Source organism: Phycodurus eques, chromosome 4 (assembly GCF_024500275.1).
Source record: "Phycodurus eques isolate BA_2022a chromosome 4, UOR_Pequ_1.1, whole genome shotgun sequence".
NCBI classification, from domain to species: domain Eukaryota; kingdom Metazoa; phylum Chordata; class Actinopteri; order Syngnathiformes; family Syngnathidae; genus Phycodurus; species Phycodurus eques.
In genome coordinates this window covers 27,817,516-27,835,369 of record NC_084528.1, presented here as the reverse complement: position 1 = coordinate 27,835,369, position 17,854 = coordinate 27,817,516, and the positions used below count along the sequence as shown (strand labels likewise).

General features: G+C 43.6%; 1 protein-coding gene across 2 annotated transcripts; it reads right to left on the bottom strand.

Moving 5' to 3' along the window:
• Window positions 1-2,138: 2,138 nt before the first annotated feature.
• tcea3 (transcription elongation factor A (SII), 3) lies at window positions 2,139-15,597 on the bottom strand. Of its 2 annotated transcripts, XM_061675802.1 has the most exons (14): window positions 15,448-15,597; window positions 11,127-11,189; window positions 9,283-9,388; window positions 9,106-9,196; window positions 7,971-8,369; window positions 5,375-5,443; window positions 5,245-5,304; window positions 5,064-5,138; window positions 4,335-4,495; window positions 4,185-4,240; window positions 3,938-4,093; window positions 3,065-3,211; window positions 2,431-2,502; window positions 2,139-2,350 (listed from the first exon to the last, which is right to left on the bottom strand). In XM_061675802.1, exons 1-14 carry the CDS (start codon window positions 15,514-15,516, stop codon window positions 2,342-2,344), a joined length of 1,533 nt encoding a protein of 510 aa, XP_061531786.1. In that variant the 5' UTR covers window positions 15,517-15,597; the 3' UTR covers window positions 2,139-2,341. The 2 variants fall into 2 exon arrangements, with proteins under 2 accessions (XP_061531786.1, XP_061531787.1); XM_061675803.1 differs by lacking the exon at window positions 7,971-8,369.
• Between the last annotated feature and the right edge of the window lie 2,257 nt (window positions 15,598-17,854).

The window sequence follows — 17,854 nt, the reverse complement described above, 5'->3', positions numbered from 1 at the left end:
TATCAATAAAGATGAGATACAATTTGAAAAAAAAGGGACTGACTGAATTTGATACATGGTACATTCCAATACAAGATTGATTTAATGTTGTGCCGATTTTCTCTTTCTTTTCCCTGGAAGTTGTTTTCCCTTTCCCCCCCCCCCCCTACAGTAATCATTTGACCTTTTTCCCTTTCCGAAGAAGCTCTCAAAAGATTCCGCCGAGCGCTGTCTTCATCCTTCTGCCTGAAACACTGCGGCCACCATGTAAACGTGGACGCGAACCAAGTTTATCTCACCTCGTATAAACACTGCAGAACGGTTTTATTACCAGAGCCATCACGTACGACTTCCACTCCCACAACGCGAAAGCACCGAATGACATCAGCAGCAGCTGAGAGGGCGAGAAACCAGAATCTATAATGCGAGCACATTCAAGAGGACGTATCGCTGCTCATTTAACATCGTGTCTGCACACGTGGTTAACAGTGATGGAACATGTAATCAGACCTACATTGATCCTGCTTCCCTGGTGGGTTTGTCCATACATTCACATAGTTCTTTGATGGCAGCAGGGCAATCAGTACCATCTTCTCAGACAGACCCGCAATCTTCGTCAGGATGAACGAGGAGGCGCGCCAACCAATTAGCAAGCCAGGTGCAATCGCTTCAACATAGAATACAATTGAATATGCTAGTGCTGGTGGAGTGCTATTGAAGAGAAGAAAAGTGGAAGAAATGGCTCATAGAATTCCCCTCCTGAAGCAGATAAGGTACTCAAACTATATATAAGGATCATAAATGTATACAATTGAGGGAGGCTGAGTTAATCACATTAACTCATTCACTGCTAGCCTTCCCAGTTAACATGGATATTTGACTTCTAAATCCGTCAATGGCAGTGAATGTGTTAATGGCCACAAGCATGCCAATTGCGTAGATGAAAAAGATTTTTCACCGATACTGGAGAGAGCTTCTCATGGACCATTTAAGTGACACAATACACAAGAGTATAAAAATAGATTTATGGAAATATACACAAGCAAAGAGCATAGGGAATATACAATGTGTAAGATGACATGTTGTTTCGCTTCGAAATATTCCATCAATTAAATGCGCTGAGCTTCCAAATAAAAGGAAAATCTGCCATACTGAAATATGAAGAAACTAAAATAGCCTCTTGCAAGGAGGAATGATAATTGACTCACTGGACTGGATATGCTAATCATCACTTCACTGGTCTTTAATCATAAGACACAAAGTGACATGCTGCAATCACCCCCCCTCACCCCAGTTTTTATAATAGCCTTGTCCATGCAGTATTTCAAAATCATTTCATGGTTTTATTCGCATGCATCTTTATCCTGAGAGAGAAAGCATGATGCTTAAACCATGAATAAATTATAAAGGCAACACAGACATGCGTGCAGTCTGTTCTCGTTCCTTGTGTAAGAATGCCTTATTATTTCTCTGTCAGTCCAAAACGAAAAATTGATGCTTTCTCTCTGCCTGCGCGTACGGAGGAGATGTTTATTGGAAGTCAACCGGAACGAGAAATTAAATGTAGCTTCCAGTCTTTGGTATGTATCATTGGTATACTTTTGGCTCTGAATGCATTGTTCAATTGTACTTAATGTTGTGTCCAAGTAGTGTATGAATCAAAGTTTTTTTTATTTCTCTTTGCATTCCCTCTCCAGCAGCTTTTCCCTGTCGGCTTTACCGGCTTTTGGGCTCAGCCTTTAGCAAGCCAGCATCTTATTTGCGCTTGCTATCCAAAGGAGAAATAAATGACAAAATGGGAACCGCTGCTGCCCATGCGCGGAAACATGATGCTTTGTTGCCATCTGCTGTAAGCCTGTGATTTGATCCATTACATACATAACCGTTGTTGCTAATAGAGGATGACGACGATGGGGGGGGGGGGGGGAAAGACTAATATATTTTGAATAATGGCTTTAATAAAAGTGACGGCATAAACAACCATCATCTTGATTAGTGAAACCTCTTACTGTAATTATATACAAAGTTAGCTATAATGTGAATGATGATGAATGATTGTGTGTATTTCCTTCATGACAGCACTGCAGAACATAGAACAGCATTTTGGGACAAATCCTAATTGTAGATCGATAATATTTTATTCACATTGTGTGCTCTCATAATACTTACTGACTGAGTCATCTTTATTCATGCTCAGTCTTCAATTTCACATAAACCTTCATTATTAGCATGCTTTAAAAAAAATTCAATGGACAATTGTAGAAATACAAAATGTTTAAAATCACCAACTACATTTATAAATCTCCCATTATTGAAACAAATAATTATAATAATAATAATAGTTGGTTTCAACAGCAAGGCATCAGCAGAACTGAAAGTTGGAAAAAGAAATCAGTTATTTTGAAGCATTTTTACAATATACACAGCTTAAGAAAAAAAGAACAAGCTCACCTTCCAGCGGTTTCCACACTCGTTGCACAGGACAAATGTGGTCATGGGCTCGTCAGCACTGCGTGTCTGCACCTATAAAGAACATACACAGTACAGTACACGCTAGTACTAAGGTGTCCAAGGATGACCAATTCATTATTGTTGTGTACAGCAAAACCTCTCAAATACAGCGGACCTCCTTCACTAACGGTGCGCATGCACAAATTTGTGTTTAAATCGTGCGTATGCGCATTTGACGCACCGATCTGTAATTCGTCAATATGTTCGTACTTGAATTTCTTCCCGCCCGTCCAATCGAAAAAACACATTTTCTTTTCTTTTTTTCCTAACTTAGGTGATGACTTTTAGGTCTAAAGAGCATGGCTGGATTTCACGTTCTCCCCATGCTCATGTGGGTTTTCTCAGAGTACTCCGACTTCCTCCCACGTTCCAAAAACATGCACGTTAGGTTCATCGAAGACTCTTCATTGAGTGAATTGTTTGTTTGTCTGTTTGTGAGAGCAGTCAGCTGCGACCCGAATGAGGATAAGCAGTGTAGAAAATGGATGGCTGAACAGTGCGTTGCCCTTTCTTTGTGCCCGTATCCGATTTTGTTTGTACGCGAGCGGTGTCACCTTTTTGGTTTGTGCCTTACCTGATTGTAGGTGCAGTTCTTCTTTTTGCACTTGCCGCACTGTAGCAGGTCGGTGGTGGTGCCCCCAGTTTTGGCCATCTGGTGCTCCCTGATGGCCTCCTGAGTGAGGACGTTCCTCAGTTGTTTCAGCTCGTCGCTCGCCATTTCCTTTGTGGCCGAGTCGGGAGACAGAGCAAAAAAGATAGTAGTCAGTCAAGGCCACTAAGAAATTAGGAATGGACGTGGTGATTCAATTGACCATGTTTTGAGGTGTGCGAATTTTGGTGATCGTGCAGAATTTGACGACTAAAAAAAGTCACCACCTGACTGCAAATGGCACAGGGTAATTGTTGGATTTATCTCACCAAACATTATAATGAACAAACACAAAAGGAATGAAGACGTTGGTCATTTTACTCATGAAGAGGGCGCATGGGAGATTGTTCAGGTTACAGCCTCTCAACACGCTCTAAACAATCTCCCCCGTCGCTCCTACATTTATTTGAAAATAGGAGGGTTCTACAAGACATAATGTTCTAAGCATTAAGACACAACACAAAACATAGGACCAGACGACACCTGTCCCGTCCCCGACCACATCCGATCACGTCCTTGGTCAAGGCGCCCTTCCATCAAATGTTGCTGAGTCATCTTCTTGAAGGCGAGACATCTTTCTATCTAAATATTGTCCATAATACTAATGCAAGCTACTAATGCAAAATACTAATGCAAGCTAAGCAAATAAATGATAACTACTAAAATATATCTAACAGTAATCATTAGGGGAATGGTTTGTATAATCCCGTTAGGATGCATTTGAATTAGAAAAATCCAATTTTTCATCGAAAACTAATAACCCCATTTTAAAAAGATTTGTCATTCCGTCTTAATTACCTCAGCGCTCATCGTGGCAATGCGGTTCAAATCGATGCTTCCTGCGAGAACGTTCCTGCGCAGGCCAGGGTTCTTTGGGTCCTTTAAGTTACTGATGCGGCTCCTCACTCTGTTCTTATATTTCATGTCGGTGGCCTTGATCTCCTGGTAGATATGTGCGGCACCAAGTCAAGAAAAACAAAAGCTTTCATCTCGGTACATGACCGAAAGCGAGACATGAGTTCACGCAATTGAATTGAAGGATATGATCTTCAATCTCTGCTGCCATGCTGTCACAGTTAGTTCCAAAGTCTTTGTAGTCATCTGCGAGCGTAAAAGAAGTACATACAAATATATATAATCTTCTTAAATAACCACTTAAATGTGACATTAAAAAAATAATAATAATAATCCTCACTGTCTGTGCGCAGGGCAACAGTAAGCATCTCGATGCATTTGTCTCGGACGGAGTCTCCGGTAGTCAGGTGAGGCGGTAACGGACCTCCGGCGGGTGTGAGACCAGGTGACGTGGGGCTGGTGGGCGTGGTTGGAGTTTTAGGGGCTTCGGTTTTGCCCTTTCTGAACAAAAGAGCGGGTTTATTATTATTTGAGCGTTGGCAGCTGAAAATTGCCTTTCAGGATGTGTTAGCACTAGCATCTGTGCTAATGTCACAGTCAGAGTTACATACAATTCTTGGACAAACTTTGTTTTGTGGTAATGTGAGAAGAAAATGTTAACTGTAAATAATACAGAGGGACCTAGCTAGCCATCTTATTTTATTTTTATTTTGTTAACCACTTGTCCTGTTCAGGGTCATGGATAAGCTGAAGCCTATCCCAGCTGATTGATATTTTAAAACTATTATAAACTCTTAAAAAACTGTGCTGTCGTATTACCAAACAAACTTGTTCCTAATGAAGGCACACTGTAACTGACCGTCATATTGTTTAAAAAGGGAACTATAGCATGAGGATTGTTTTTAACAAAAAGTCTACACACCCCTCTTCAAAAGCCACGTTTTTGCAATGTAAAAAAAAAAAAAAAAAAAAAAAAAGAGAGACATATGACTATTGTCTTCTAATTTCTCCATTAACGTGATGTATAACCTGTACAACTCAATATATTTCTTGTGTGAAGTATGAATACCTTCCATTGTGGTCAGTGGATGACTTCCTTTGTGGAGGTCCAGGCTGAGAGGCCTTTGAGCCACGAGACTCTCGCCTGTCACATAAAGTCAACATCATCAACTCTTCACTTTTAGTTAAAGAGTCAAACGTAACGAACATTTCAAATTTCACTTTGTGAGTGCGACAGATGCGGCATGTACCTTTCAGATGTTAGCTTCTTTGCAGGAGGTGAACTGTTCTGCTTGGAGTCAGAGTCGCGCCTAAGTAACGACACACATGAGTAAACATGTTTCCATAGGAAACAAATACATCATGTTACCCGGTGCAGACCTGTCGGCTTTAGTGTCAGTTGAATGGTGTTTCACTGGCTGGCTCAATATAGAGTCAAGAGAGTTCTTTCTGAAAGACAGGGGGAAAAAAAAAAAAAAATGTTAATTGAAACACTCTTTGATTCAGTCTTTAGTCATGTTAAAAGGTTTCCACCTCACAAATTCTCATGTGTATGAATGTATTTTTTTTTAAATCATTTTGCAGCAAAAACATCACTCGATCGTAGGTGTAATAGTGTCCCATACATTGTTTTGCACCAGACTCAACTTGATTTAGCAATCAAGTCAAGCCTTGTACTGTATCAAGCAAGCACTTCCACACTTGTGCATCCCCAACCTTTCTTTCTTGGCCTCCACTGACTGTTTTTTAGCCACTTTGCTATCCAAACTGTCTTTCCTGCCAGAAAAGAGCACAGAAAAGCTTGTGGCTCGGCTGTTTTAACCCATTAAGCCAGGTTTGCAAATAAATAAAAAAATAAAATAAAAAAAGAATAGTCCATTTAATATTGTTTTATTATTGTAATTTTTCACCAAATACATAACATTAAAACAGGAACAAATAAATAAATAAACCACCAAAAAATATATATATATATTTTTTTTTTTAATTCAAGTGCTATCCCAAAGTGATCTTTCTGTTTTTATTTGAGGTCACACATAGCCATTTCACAAACTGCACACTTGTGTCTGATTTCCCTGACCTGTCTCTTTTCACATGGTCTAATTTCTTCTGGGAGGCTATTTTAGAGTCTGAGGAGTCCTTCCTGTGGTGAGAAAAATATTACAAAGCTTCAAAGTATTTTCCAACTCCAGAGCTGTGGTCTGCTGTGACACGAATCCCACCTCTCCTTTTTCCCATCCAGCGAGGGTCGCTTTGGAGCAGGTGGGGGGTGAAGATGAAGAGGCAGTGGCGGCAGAGGAGCATTTGGATCTGGGGGCTCATTTCTAAAAAGGACAAGACAGCTTGAGCGAGAATTCAGTCACAGCGAGCGCTGACATCTTCTGACCTTGGTGGCGGAGGATGAACGTGAAAAGGAATCGGAGCCCCCGCGGCGTTTGGGTCTTTAGGAACTTTCCTAATGTGAACAGAACATGAGCTTCCCAAAAAGAAATTCATTCACTGCACAGTCATGCGTGTGAGCACATAATACTGTACATCCCGCCTGACCTCTCTTTCTTAGAGTCCAGTGAAGGGCGCTTAGCCTTGGGGGAGGTAAGGCCTGAAGCGCGAGAGCGTCCAAGCGCAGAGTCTTTACCATCCTTCCTGAACAAATTTCGCAGGTGAGTAGGCCGCAACGCCACCACTCGCATGTCGCAACATGAGCTTCGGGCAAACACGCTCCAGTTAGGCACGCCTCAGTGAGCCTTGACAGCATGCAGCATGCACAGCAGCACGGCCGCATGCACATTAGGAGAACGAGCCCATCGTGCAACTCCGCTCGGGATGCTGACCTCTCTCGTTTCACGTCCGCGGACGGGCGCTTGATGGGGAGAGGAGGACGCGCAGGTCGAGGAGGTGAGGGGAAGCGGGTGGGATATAGAACGCTGCTGTCCAGAACTCCTCTCCTGAAATCAAGAGGCTCCTTCCGATTGATCCACTGCCTTATGACATTTCACCGTGACGACATGTTCTTTCATGTGGCAAAAGCTGAAGCATTCTCCAGTGGCACCACCAGTAAGCAAACCCTTCCATGTCCTTCGACCGAGCCAGGCCGATTAATAAAGCGGTCTAAATTCCGTGAACAAATGATTTGACTCTGTAGTTCGAATGCGTAAAACAAAATGCATAAGGTAAACTGACACAATGCCAGCCATAATTTATAGTAGGTAAAGAGGTAAGTTGATTCATAAATGGAGACATTGTTAACATGGTCATTTGAGGGACTGACTCATTCCTTAAGGAGATAGCAATACACCATAGGACCATCATTTGTAAATGAGCCTGGTCTACTCTTGAATTCTTCTTTTGGTGACTGCTGCAGTTTGACTGTAGATATAGTAGATGGTCTGTTTCCCTGTTTTCTGACTAAGGACGGCCGCACACTGACCAATTTAGCCGAACGCGACTGAACTTGACCATCGAGAAGAAAATTAGCAGTTGGCAACTCTTTGCCGCAAGTGAGTGAGCGCCGCACAGTTACAGACGTGCTGCAACAACAACAACAACAACAAAACTTTGACCCTGTATCACGTTGTGAGGCTCCACATACCATATACTGTACTTTATGACCTTTATTGAACCACAAAAACATGGCGCAGTTGTCAAGGAAGAAGCGGATGGCCCCAAAGAAGAGGAAACGGGCGAAAACAAGGCGAGATTGTGGATATTTTGAGCGGTTGTTGGCAATGATCGATCGCCCCATTAGACAGTGAATGTCAACTTATCTTCCTTAGCCGTAGCTTCCGCTGGATTAAAGTCAATATTTTCTTTCAAAGTTAATTTGAACAAAAATAAAGCTTTTGTGTTATATCCGGCTGCGCAATCCCAAACACGACAAGGATTTGCCATTGTATCACTTGCGTTCGGCCACCTGGAAGTATCCTGGTGCCTATTGTATAAAAACATTCTGAATTGGCCTGCAGGGGCCTCTTCTCACCTTTCAAAAAGCGGCTTTTGGACACCTGCAGGCTTCTCCCTGTAGGTGTCCCTCACAGGTTCGTCTGGTACCGTGTTCATCGGCCACTCAGGTCTGCTCTCCTCTTTGGGTTTCAAGTCGTTGAACTTTTTGGGCACCTCGCACTCTCTTATCTCCTTTATGTGATCTTGTACGTGCTTCTGTCTTTTCTCAAGCTGGTTGTTTTCTTCTTCTCTTGGCTTTTTACCTTCTTCTTTAAGTATTTCTTTTAGATGTTTCCTATGCAGGTGCTTTTCATCCACACGCTCGCCTCTGGGCCCTTTTTTATTTTTGGGCTGAGCAGTATGTTTTTCTTTCCTGTCTTTAATAAACTGATTTGCATCAGGTACTGAATCATGTCTCTGTTTGACGTCCAATCTCCTGTGACCAACAGAAAAACAAAACAATAGATGTTCTATTTCTCTCGAGAGACATTAAACATGTAACAGTGTTTCTTTCTTTGTTTGTTTTATGACAATGTAGGAGAGACGTGTGTGACTCCATTGACAGGTCGAGGACACGCAAAGATAAAATTGAAAAAGTTTATTTTTCGAACATCAGCAGAAAAACGGGAGAAATTGCAAGATGTTCGCAAATACTGAGGAATGTTGTCTTTGAGCTGCAATGCACTAAGACCCTTAATAATACTCATAATCACTCCTACTCTCCAGATACCGCGCAAATATGCCCCCGAGAAGCTAAGTGTGTAGTACAAGAATGACATCAGAGCAATTTGAACGGGTGCTTAGTGTTGACATTATTTTTTATTTTCCACGATGTCACAGAAAAATCCAATATTTTAAAACTTCTAATGCCAGTTTTAATGGCGTCCGGTTTTACATTTTTACCTTTTTTCAAATCTGCCTGACCAATGAGTGATCAACAATGCGTAGCCCATACGGTATGATAGAAATAGCACCCGGTAGTATCTGCTTTTGTTGGCCTCACACTTTATTCTTTTGAGCGACAGCTCCGCTCTTAACAAATACGATAGTAATACTACAAAAAAAAGCACAATATGTGTCACATCTGTTTTCTGAGGGAGAGAATCCACATGTTCAACCACCATTTTAGCTCCAAAGTGAAGCAGTGAGACCCTAAATGGGATGTAACTGACCTGGGTGAGCTGTTTGGAGACACTGCTGCTTTGCTGGAGTCCAAACCGTTCTTCTCTTCTTCCGCTTTCTCCGTGTGAGGGTGGCTCGAGTCTGTGCGTGTGTGTCGTCAGGGGAAATAATGTCTGTACATGATCTGCTTAACTGCTCAGTGAGTATGACATCGCCACACGACATACCCAAAAGTCTTTTCCATTCCTTAATGAGGACTTTAGCCAAAGCGATGACCTCTTCGTCTGTGCAGTGCTTCCTGATGCTATTCACAGACATGCCGATCCGTGTTTCCTAATACAAATATAATCATGCATTTGGAGCTTTGATGACGCATTTGCCGGATGGACAAAAGTATTAGGGTACACCTAACTTAATTATTCCATTGTTCAGCTTAGAAAGATGATTTGGGGAAAATTCTGTGTCTCCAACATTGTGGGAACAGTTTCGGGAAGGATCTTTTGAGTTTGGTGTGGAAGTACTTGAGCTCCTGTCCAGTGTTGTACCTAAATGAGTTCATATTTTGGGCCAACGTGAACTGAACTTAGTTCATTTCTGCCTGAGGAGTGTTATTGAGAATGCGTTCTTTCTGGCATCTGTGAAGGGTGTTCAAACAAAAGTTCATTTTCATTCAAGAGTGCCAAGTATTGCTGAGGACTTCCAGGACAAACCCATCTGCACACTTTATACGAGCCTTCGTATGTCGGGGGATAAACGGCGTATTGGGCAACGATTCAGTGGCCGCCATTCATGTTTACACGTGCGAGGTGTGTTCAAGGACACTCTGTAAATGTGAGAGAATGTGTTCTTTGTTAGGACCATTATTTGTATCAGAACGCTTTAGTTAAAACACTGTAGGATCACACTGTCATGATATGGAATTTTTTGTTTTGTAACACAGTATATGAATAGATCAAATAAATATTTTGTTAATATAGTCAGACAGGTGGCGGCACGGTGGACGACTGGTTAGAGCGTCTGCCTCACCGTTCTGAGGACCAGAGTTCAATTCCCCGGCCTCGCCTGTGTGGAGTTTGCATGTTCTCCCCGTGCACTCCGGTTTCCTCCCACATCCCAAAAACATGCATGCTAGGTCAATTGAAGATTCTAAGTTGCACGTAGGTGTGAATGTGAGTGTGAATGGTTGTGTGTTTCTATGTGCCCTGCGATTGGCTAGCAACCAGTTCAGGGTGTCCCCCGCCTCCTGCCCGAAGATAGCTGGGATAGGCTCCAGCACTCCCGCGACCATTGTGAGGAGTAGCGGCTCAGAAAATGGATGGATGGATGGATAGTCAGCCATAGCTGCTAGGAATGCAAAGTTATCAATGTCCTTTCACCATTGTTCCTGTCATACTGTGTTGCATGTTTTTGTTTGCGCATGAAGGACAGAAGTTCTGCTTTTGTTTTAATTCCTCATTTAAAATAAAAAAAAAAGACGATTCAAGCAACTAGTTGTTCCTCTTGCTTTTGAGATTGTAGGGTGAAAGCTACAGCTAGCGACTAGTGTGGACTGAACGGGTGGGAGCAATGGGGAAATTAAATGCTAGTATGTTGAGGGTAATAGCCCGTCAGCAACAGTCAGAATTGGGGGAAAAAAAATAAATAAATAAAAATAATTATGAACTAGTTTATTTTTGGAAGAGTGAATTTAGTTCAAAATCTTGTATTATGAGCTATGAATTGAACTAGCTCATTTTTGGAATGGTGAACTGACCTTTGAACTAGTTTGCTTAGAAAATGAACTTTCCCAACAGTGCTTGTGTCCACCAAACCACTTTAGAATGAACTAGAACGCTCTGGTCTTCTCTCGCAAATGGACAGAAATTCTCACAATCACACTCCAACATGTTTGAAAACGTTGTCACCAAAGAGAATAAGCTTATATAACTGCATGAGCAGAAGCAATTCCATATTTTCTTTCATTTTTAAGGGCAAGGTGTCCCAATACTTTTGTCCACATACAGGTACTCTGAGTTAATTTATCACGATTATGCAGGAGTTGCTCAAGTGTGCGTGTGCGCAAGTGTGTTACCTGGAGGAGTTGAAGGGTCATATTGAAACTTTTGAGCTCCTTCAGCAGGTCCATGGCGCCTTCCTGCACATGCAACGTCGTCAACAACTTTTTATATATTTGCCATATCTCATTCCTTAATTATGCACTTGGAAAATACGACGCAACGGACACAAAGTAAGTTGCTGTCATGGGTGTGTGTTCCGGTTTTTGTCTTCCCCCTGTTTCACACACACCTGCTCCTGTGAGCATCTTCACCACCTGTGCCTCGTTCACCCTAATTACTCCTTGTATTTAACCTCGTGTCTCATTCCCTTTCGCCGCCAGTTCGTTGTACCTTGTCGTCGCGTGCCAGCAGTCCTTGTTTCCACGTCACAGACTCACAGTAAGACTTGACCCTGTTCCGATTATCGACCTCGCCACTTTGCCTCATGTTTTTGGACACTGTTGCCTTTCTTGGATTGCCTGCCTGCGTACCGACCTATGCCCGGATATTACACCTCTCTTTTTGGAAACTGTCCATTTGTTTTGGAGTCGTGCATTTTTGGGTCCGATCCTCTGTTCCGTTCACGACAGAACGAACTGGCCATAACATGGACCCAGCAGACTCAGACCCGGTGCGCAAAGCCCTTCAAGCGCAGGGTCAACTCCTCTCTAAGCAGGATGAGCAGCTTGCTGCCCTCCACCTTCATCTAGAGGGACTGTCAAGGCATCAGGACAATATGATGAGACAGGTGGCCTCGCAGTTTGAATTTCTTATGAAAATGATTCAAGAGAAGGAACCAGTTGGCACCACACCCGATACCGCCACGGTACCAACATTTCCACGTGAAGCAGTCCCCATGCAGCCACCTGCCACCTCCGCTGCTGTCTGCCCACAGCTCTCTCGACCGGAGAGGTTCTCTGGAGATTCTGGGAACATTAAGCCGTTCATCACGCAGTGCGAACTCCACTTTGAGCTGCAGTAACCGCTGCAATACAGAGTGGACATGAATAATGTGAGTCTCCTCATCCGGGGAGAATATCAAAATGTCGTCCAAATAGACAAAAACATAAACATTCAGCATGTCACGCAGGACATCATTGACAAGGTTTTGGAAAACGGCTGGAGCGTTAGTAAGTCCAAAAGGCATTACCAAATACTCATAATGTCCTGTTGGTGTGTTGAATGCTGTTTTCCATTCACTAGATGATACGCATTTCTTAAATCCATATTGGTGAAAATCTTTGTTCCCTCCAGGAACTCAAAGGCGGTGGAGATGAGAGGAAGAGGGTACCCGTTTTTTACAGTTATCTCGTTGAGACCCCGGTAATCGATACAGGGTCGCAGGGTCTTGTCCTTTTTGTCCACAAAGAAAAATCCTGCTCCCGCAGGGGATGAAAATGGGCGAATGATCCCGGCTGCCAGTGACTCTTCCACGTACTCCTTCATGGCCTTGTGTTCCGGCCCTGAAAGAGAGAACAACCTCCCTTGTGGGGGTGTGGTTCCAGGCAGCAAGTCAACAGCACAGCCATAAGGTCTGTGGGGTGGAAGGGATTTGGCCTTGGACTTGGAAAAAAGTCTTTCATATCCTGGTAACAGGTGGGCACTTGAGATAAATCAGGATCCCCAGATCCCAGATCCCAGATGGAGTCTGTGGATTGTTGCGGTGGAGTTTTATTTGAAAGGTTCTAAGGTGCATACGTCTAACGAGGAGGGAGTTAAGTAATCTCATAGGTGCTACTGTCAGTCTGTCATCTGGGTTTCACCCTGAAACCAACGGCCAAACCGAGAGGCTGAACCAGGACCTGGAGACTGGGCTCTGATGTCTCTCTTCACAGGAGCCGCGATCCTGGTCTCAGAAACTGGTTTGGGTCGAATTCTCCCACAATTCCCTCCCCTCTGCATCCACTGGTCTATCGCCTTTTCACGTTGTGCATGGTTACCAACCATCTCTGTTTCCTGCCATAGCCCCAGAGTCCACAGTTTCAGCGGCATTGACCTTGGTGAGACGCTCCAGGAGGACCTGGGAGCGAGCCCGCCAGATGCTGCTGCGCCAGGGACGGTCCTAAAAAGCCCCTGCTGACCGTCGGAGGACACCGGCCCCGAACTACAAAAGTGGGTCAGCGAGTTTGGGTCTCGACCAAACATATTCCACTCCGGGTGGAGTCTAAGAAGCTCGCTCCCAGGTTCATTGGGCCCTTCCCCATCACAAAAATCATCAACCCTGTCACCATGAAGCTTAGGCTCCCAAGGTCGACGCGGGTCCACCCTGCTTTTCACGTCAGCCTACTCAAGCCAGCCCGGGAGTCCCCTCTGGTCCCGCCTTCCAGGCCCCCTCCTTCCCCCCGGTTTGTGGATGGGGGCCCTGTCTTCTCTGTGAAGCGGCTGTTGTCGTCTCGTCTGAGGGGGAGGGGGTTTCAATATCTGGTGGACTGGGAGGGCTACGGGCCTGAGGAACGTTTATGGGTGCCGTCTGCGTTTATCATGGATGACTCGCTCATTCGGGACTTCCACGTTGCGCATCCAGGGGCCCCGCGTCCGTCTGGAGCCAGCCGTTTAGGGGGGGGTGGGGGGGGGTACTGTCATGGGTCTGTGTGTGTGTTCCGGTTTTTGTCTTCCCCCTGTTTCACACACACCTGCTCCTGTGAGCATCTTCACCACCTGTGCCTCGTTCACCCTAATTACCCCTTGTATTTAACCTCGTGTCTCATTCCCTCTCGCCGCCAGTTCGTTGTACCTTGTCGTCGCGTTCCAGCATTCCTTGTTTCCACGTCACAGACTCGCAGTAAGACTTGACCCTGTTCCGATTATCGACCTCGCCTCTTTGCCTCATGTTTTTGGATACTGTTGCCTTTCTTGGATTGCCTGCCTGTGTACCGACCTATGCCCGGATATTAAACCTCTCTTTTTGGAAACTGTCAATTTGTTTTGGAGTCGTGCATTTTTGGGTCCTAGCCTCCGTTCCGTTCATGACAGTTATATAAAATGTATACTAGTGTGTAAGCGTCTATGTAAAGCATTAACTATACCATTGGTACCCATTCATAGTACATGTTCCAATCTCGCTATAACACTATTTACGTAAACCTTGTGGGGACCACATTTTGTGTTTTCTCCAGATCTACAAAAACCAACTCGCTGCCATTTTAAAATCACCTGTCGATTCCTTTCACGCAGTCCGGATGTATTACTCCCCAAGCTGTGACTTGAGTTTGTGTTCTGTTCAGTTTCCTTCCTATAAAGTCGGACTATACACTGTACTTTCTAGTTGGCTTTTCAGCCACTGCTAATGCCTCATTGGCGAAAAACACTGCAATTATTAGAGCAGCACCACCGATTGGTTGTGAGCAATGCATGTGTAAGTGTTATTTTTTATTTTATTTTTTTAATTTTTACTTTTCAATCAAAGGAATTCAAATTGTTTGGCTAAATACAGCTTGTGGAAGTTAGTCTTTCCAAAGTCTATCAGGAGGAATGTAAGACTTGTTTGTTCTGTTTTAGCAACTTTTTTTTTTTTTTTTTTTCCCTGTGACAATTTAAAAAAAACTTGTTTTAGTGGAAAAAAACTATCAATTCAATGGGATGTATTCCTATTACGATTAGTGTAATGAGTTGTTTTGGCATTGACGTCTTGTTGAAAATGAACAGTTAAATGTCACAATTTCAGTTTGCGTTCGTGAAAGTAAATTGAAAGTAATGCAGAAGTAGTGAAACAGCGATAATGTTGGAATATAAAGAATTACCTTTGAATAAAAGTAACTAGTAATATCATGTATTACTGTACATTGCCCAACACTGTTTACATCACGACAGATGGGCTATTTTAAACAAACACAAAGTGTCCCCTAATGACGTTTTCTACATATATTATTTTGTGTACATTTTATTCATGTCGTATTACTTATTTTGTTTTGATCATGCATCTAGGTATATTTATTTTTCAAGCTCTTAATGGCAAATCCAAGCACTTTTACAAGCCTTGGAAAGACACAGTGCAATTTAGAGCCGCCCAACTGTGCAAGAGTGCACTTGGCCAACTCCAGCTGCTGCACTTTGTTGATGTCGTGTTCAACACACGCGCCACAGGACACAACACGCACGGCCAAGCGGTGGCAACACTCGAACCCTGCCCACCGCAGCTGCTCCCAGATCAGTTTTGTGCAAACACCTGTTCATCGTATGTTACAGGCTCCCTTGACAAGTGCGCGACACGCGCGCGCGCGCGCGCAAACACACACACAAATGGACAAGTGTTGACAGTAGTTCGGGCAATTTCATCTAAAGTCGCAGTAACGCAACAAGGCCTGTTTACCCTCTTACGCACGCTGCACACCACGTAGGGTGTCCACAAGCACTCACCGTGTTATTTCGAGCCACCATCTTTTCCAGCTTCTTGGCCATGCGGATGAGGTCGTCCTCCCGCGTCATGGCTGCATATAAATCGCCGAAATGTGTGCGAGAGAACCCACTGGAAGTTGCGCTGGGCTGCGGGTCGGACTTTACGCGCGGCGCGCTCCATTCAGACAGAGGGCGTGCCCGTGCGCGTCCTCGCGCCGGTCGACCACCTCGACATATGACCGCTAAATATAGAACGTGTAGCGGACACATGGGTCAGCGCAGGCAGGAAACATGTCGCTCAATTCACCCTTGAAAGACTGGTAAGAACGTACAACACGAGCAGCAAATGTCCCTCAAACTGCAAACAGTAAATCAAAATTGAACTACACAAGCACGAGTCAAGAAAAGGATCGACAAAGTAGGAACGAGTTCACGTTCGCCATCATTGTAAATAAGCCTGTTAAACACATGAATTATAATTTTGTCACTTTCTCACAAAACAAACAACTTGGCAGTCTGTCTTTGCCGAGCCCACTCGTAACTCAAACCACTCGAATCTCAAATCATCTTTCCCTACTGAGATGAATGGAAATGCCAGTCATCGGTTCCAGTCTCCCAAAAAATAAACAACTAAACATTTTGTAATGTCTTTCTGAGAGAAAAATAAGCCTCTGTGATACTGTACTTTATTGTCCGCCACAAAACTTTAAATTAGGAATTCTAAAATATTAAGTAACAGATTGTTTTATTTTTAATTACGTTAATTACACTTGGTGATTTGTTTACTAAAAGAAATAAAACATTGCCAAAGCTCCCCGTCCATCACTGTTGTTCTATTTAATTTTGATAATCTTCAATGTCTTTTTATCGGATTTGCATGATAATTTTGTTTGGACATTCCCCAAATTTCATTTTTCAAGCTATTCTAGTTGGTCTTTTTTGTTTTTCTACCAGATAGCGAGTTCCCGTCTCTTCGATGCCTCGTCGAGACTCACGTCCCTCACAAGAGTTCTTTTATGCACGCTGAACGAGACTCGCCCGACACGAGTGCGCCGACGACCCGCTGAAGAGAACCGAGGTGGGAGAGGCATATCAATGTGGCGTAAATGAAGCAAAATTAGAATTTTACTATGCACAACTGATAATGCAAATACTCGGTGCGCCTTATTAAACGGAGCGGGCCATTTGTGGCCGGCGGGCCATACTTTGTCCACCCCTCGCCTGTATATGCGCCCTGTGACACCCCGTTCAGCGTGTAACCAAATCAGCTGGAAATTAAAGCCACTGTATACATCAAAGTTCATATTATGAAGACAAGCCCCATTGAAAACGGAGGAATGAATTATCAAGCCACTATTGCTGACCCGTATCGTCTCGTGCAATTTGGCATATATTTTCTGGGTGTGGTTTTATGTCCGGTCAATATGCGATAGACGAAAGAGCAAAATAGTTTTATGGCTCCCAGGCTCTCACAAACGGTGGACGTGATGTCAGCGTATTAGTGCCCCGAAATCCAAAGCGTCACCAGTGGAAGCGCGTTTGTTGAAGGTTTTCACATTGGTTCTTGAACTCATCATTACTTGAGGGTGTCTGCAAGTACCATTAACAACTAATAGCACTGACACTCGTGTTAACACGGGAGGAGTGTTCTGGCAGGTCCACCATGATGGGCCCCTTAATTAGGTCTCTATGGTAACGACTGAAAACTGTTCTTCTTATTGCAAGCCCGTGTGCTGTCTGGAAGATTCTGAAGCGGCCACGCAAAGATAACAATTACTCATACATGCTATTATTTCGAACGTTGTGTAATGGAACATTGGTTCCTGAATAGAAACACACCAGTGTGTGTTTCGGATGTGTGTTCTCCGCACAAAGGAGGTCAGTGTCTAATGATTAATCTTTCCACAGTGCGGGCGGCAGGCCACGGTGCACTCACTACTCCACATGCTATTCAAACAACAGCAAACTTAAACTGCTGTGCCAAAGACACTCTTTACTACGTTTAACAGCCATGAACTCCACACACTCACACACACACACACACACAAATGTGTTTTTATATTTCCATGAACTTTAATCCAAACACCTAATTTTGTACTGTACATGTTTGGGGTACTCCCACTAGGCCGCGCTGTTGTGTAACATAACAATCGTAAACAACCTGCTCAAAGCTTTGCATGGTATTCTTCTGCCTTTTACTTTGTGCACCTAAAACTCTAATATTTGTTCCATGAAATGGAATACATTTATTCCCAACGTATCTATTCTCTTTTCATTCCGTAGCCTTTCTCTTGCTGCGCTGCTTCCAGTACTGTACGTGGCTGACCGATGTAACCCAAAATAAATTAGCAATGAGACTGTACCTTAAGCCAGTCAAACTTCAAATGATTTCAGCGGTTTTTCCATCTTCTAAATGGGCGCTCGGAGC

Excerpts from the sequence above, each read along its gene's own strand:
- tcea3 (XM_061675802.1), bottom strand. The coding sequence starts at position 15,516 with ATGACGCGGGAGGACGACCTCATCCGCATGGCCAAGAAGCTGGAAAAG. Across the intron at positions 8,370-9,105 it reads TCTCCAAACAGCTCACCCAG|GAGATTGGACGTCAAACAGA; the intron begins GTCAGTTACATC and ends TGTTGGTCACAG. Across the intron at positions 4,241-4,334 it reads TGTTGCCCTGCGCACAGACA|ATGACTACAAAGACTTTGGA; the intron begins GTGAGGATTATT and ends TTACGCTCGCAG.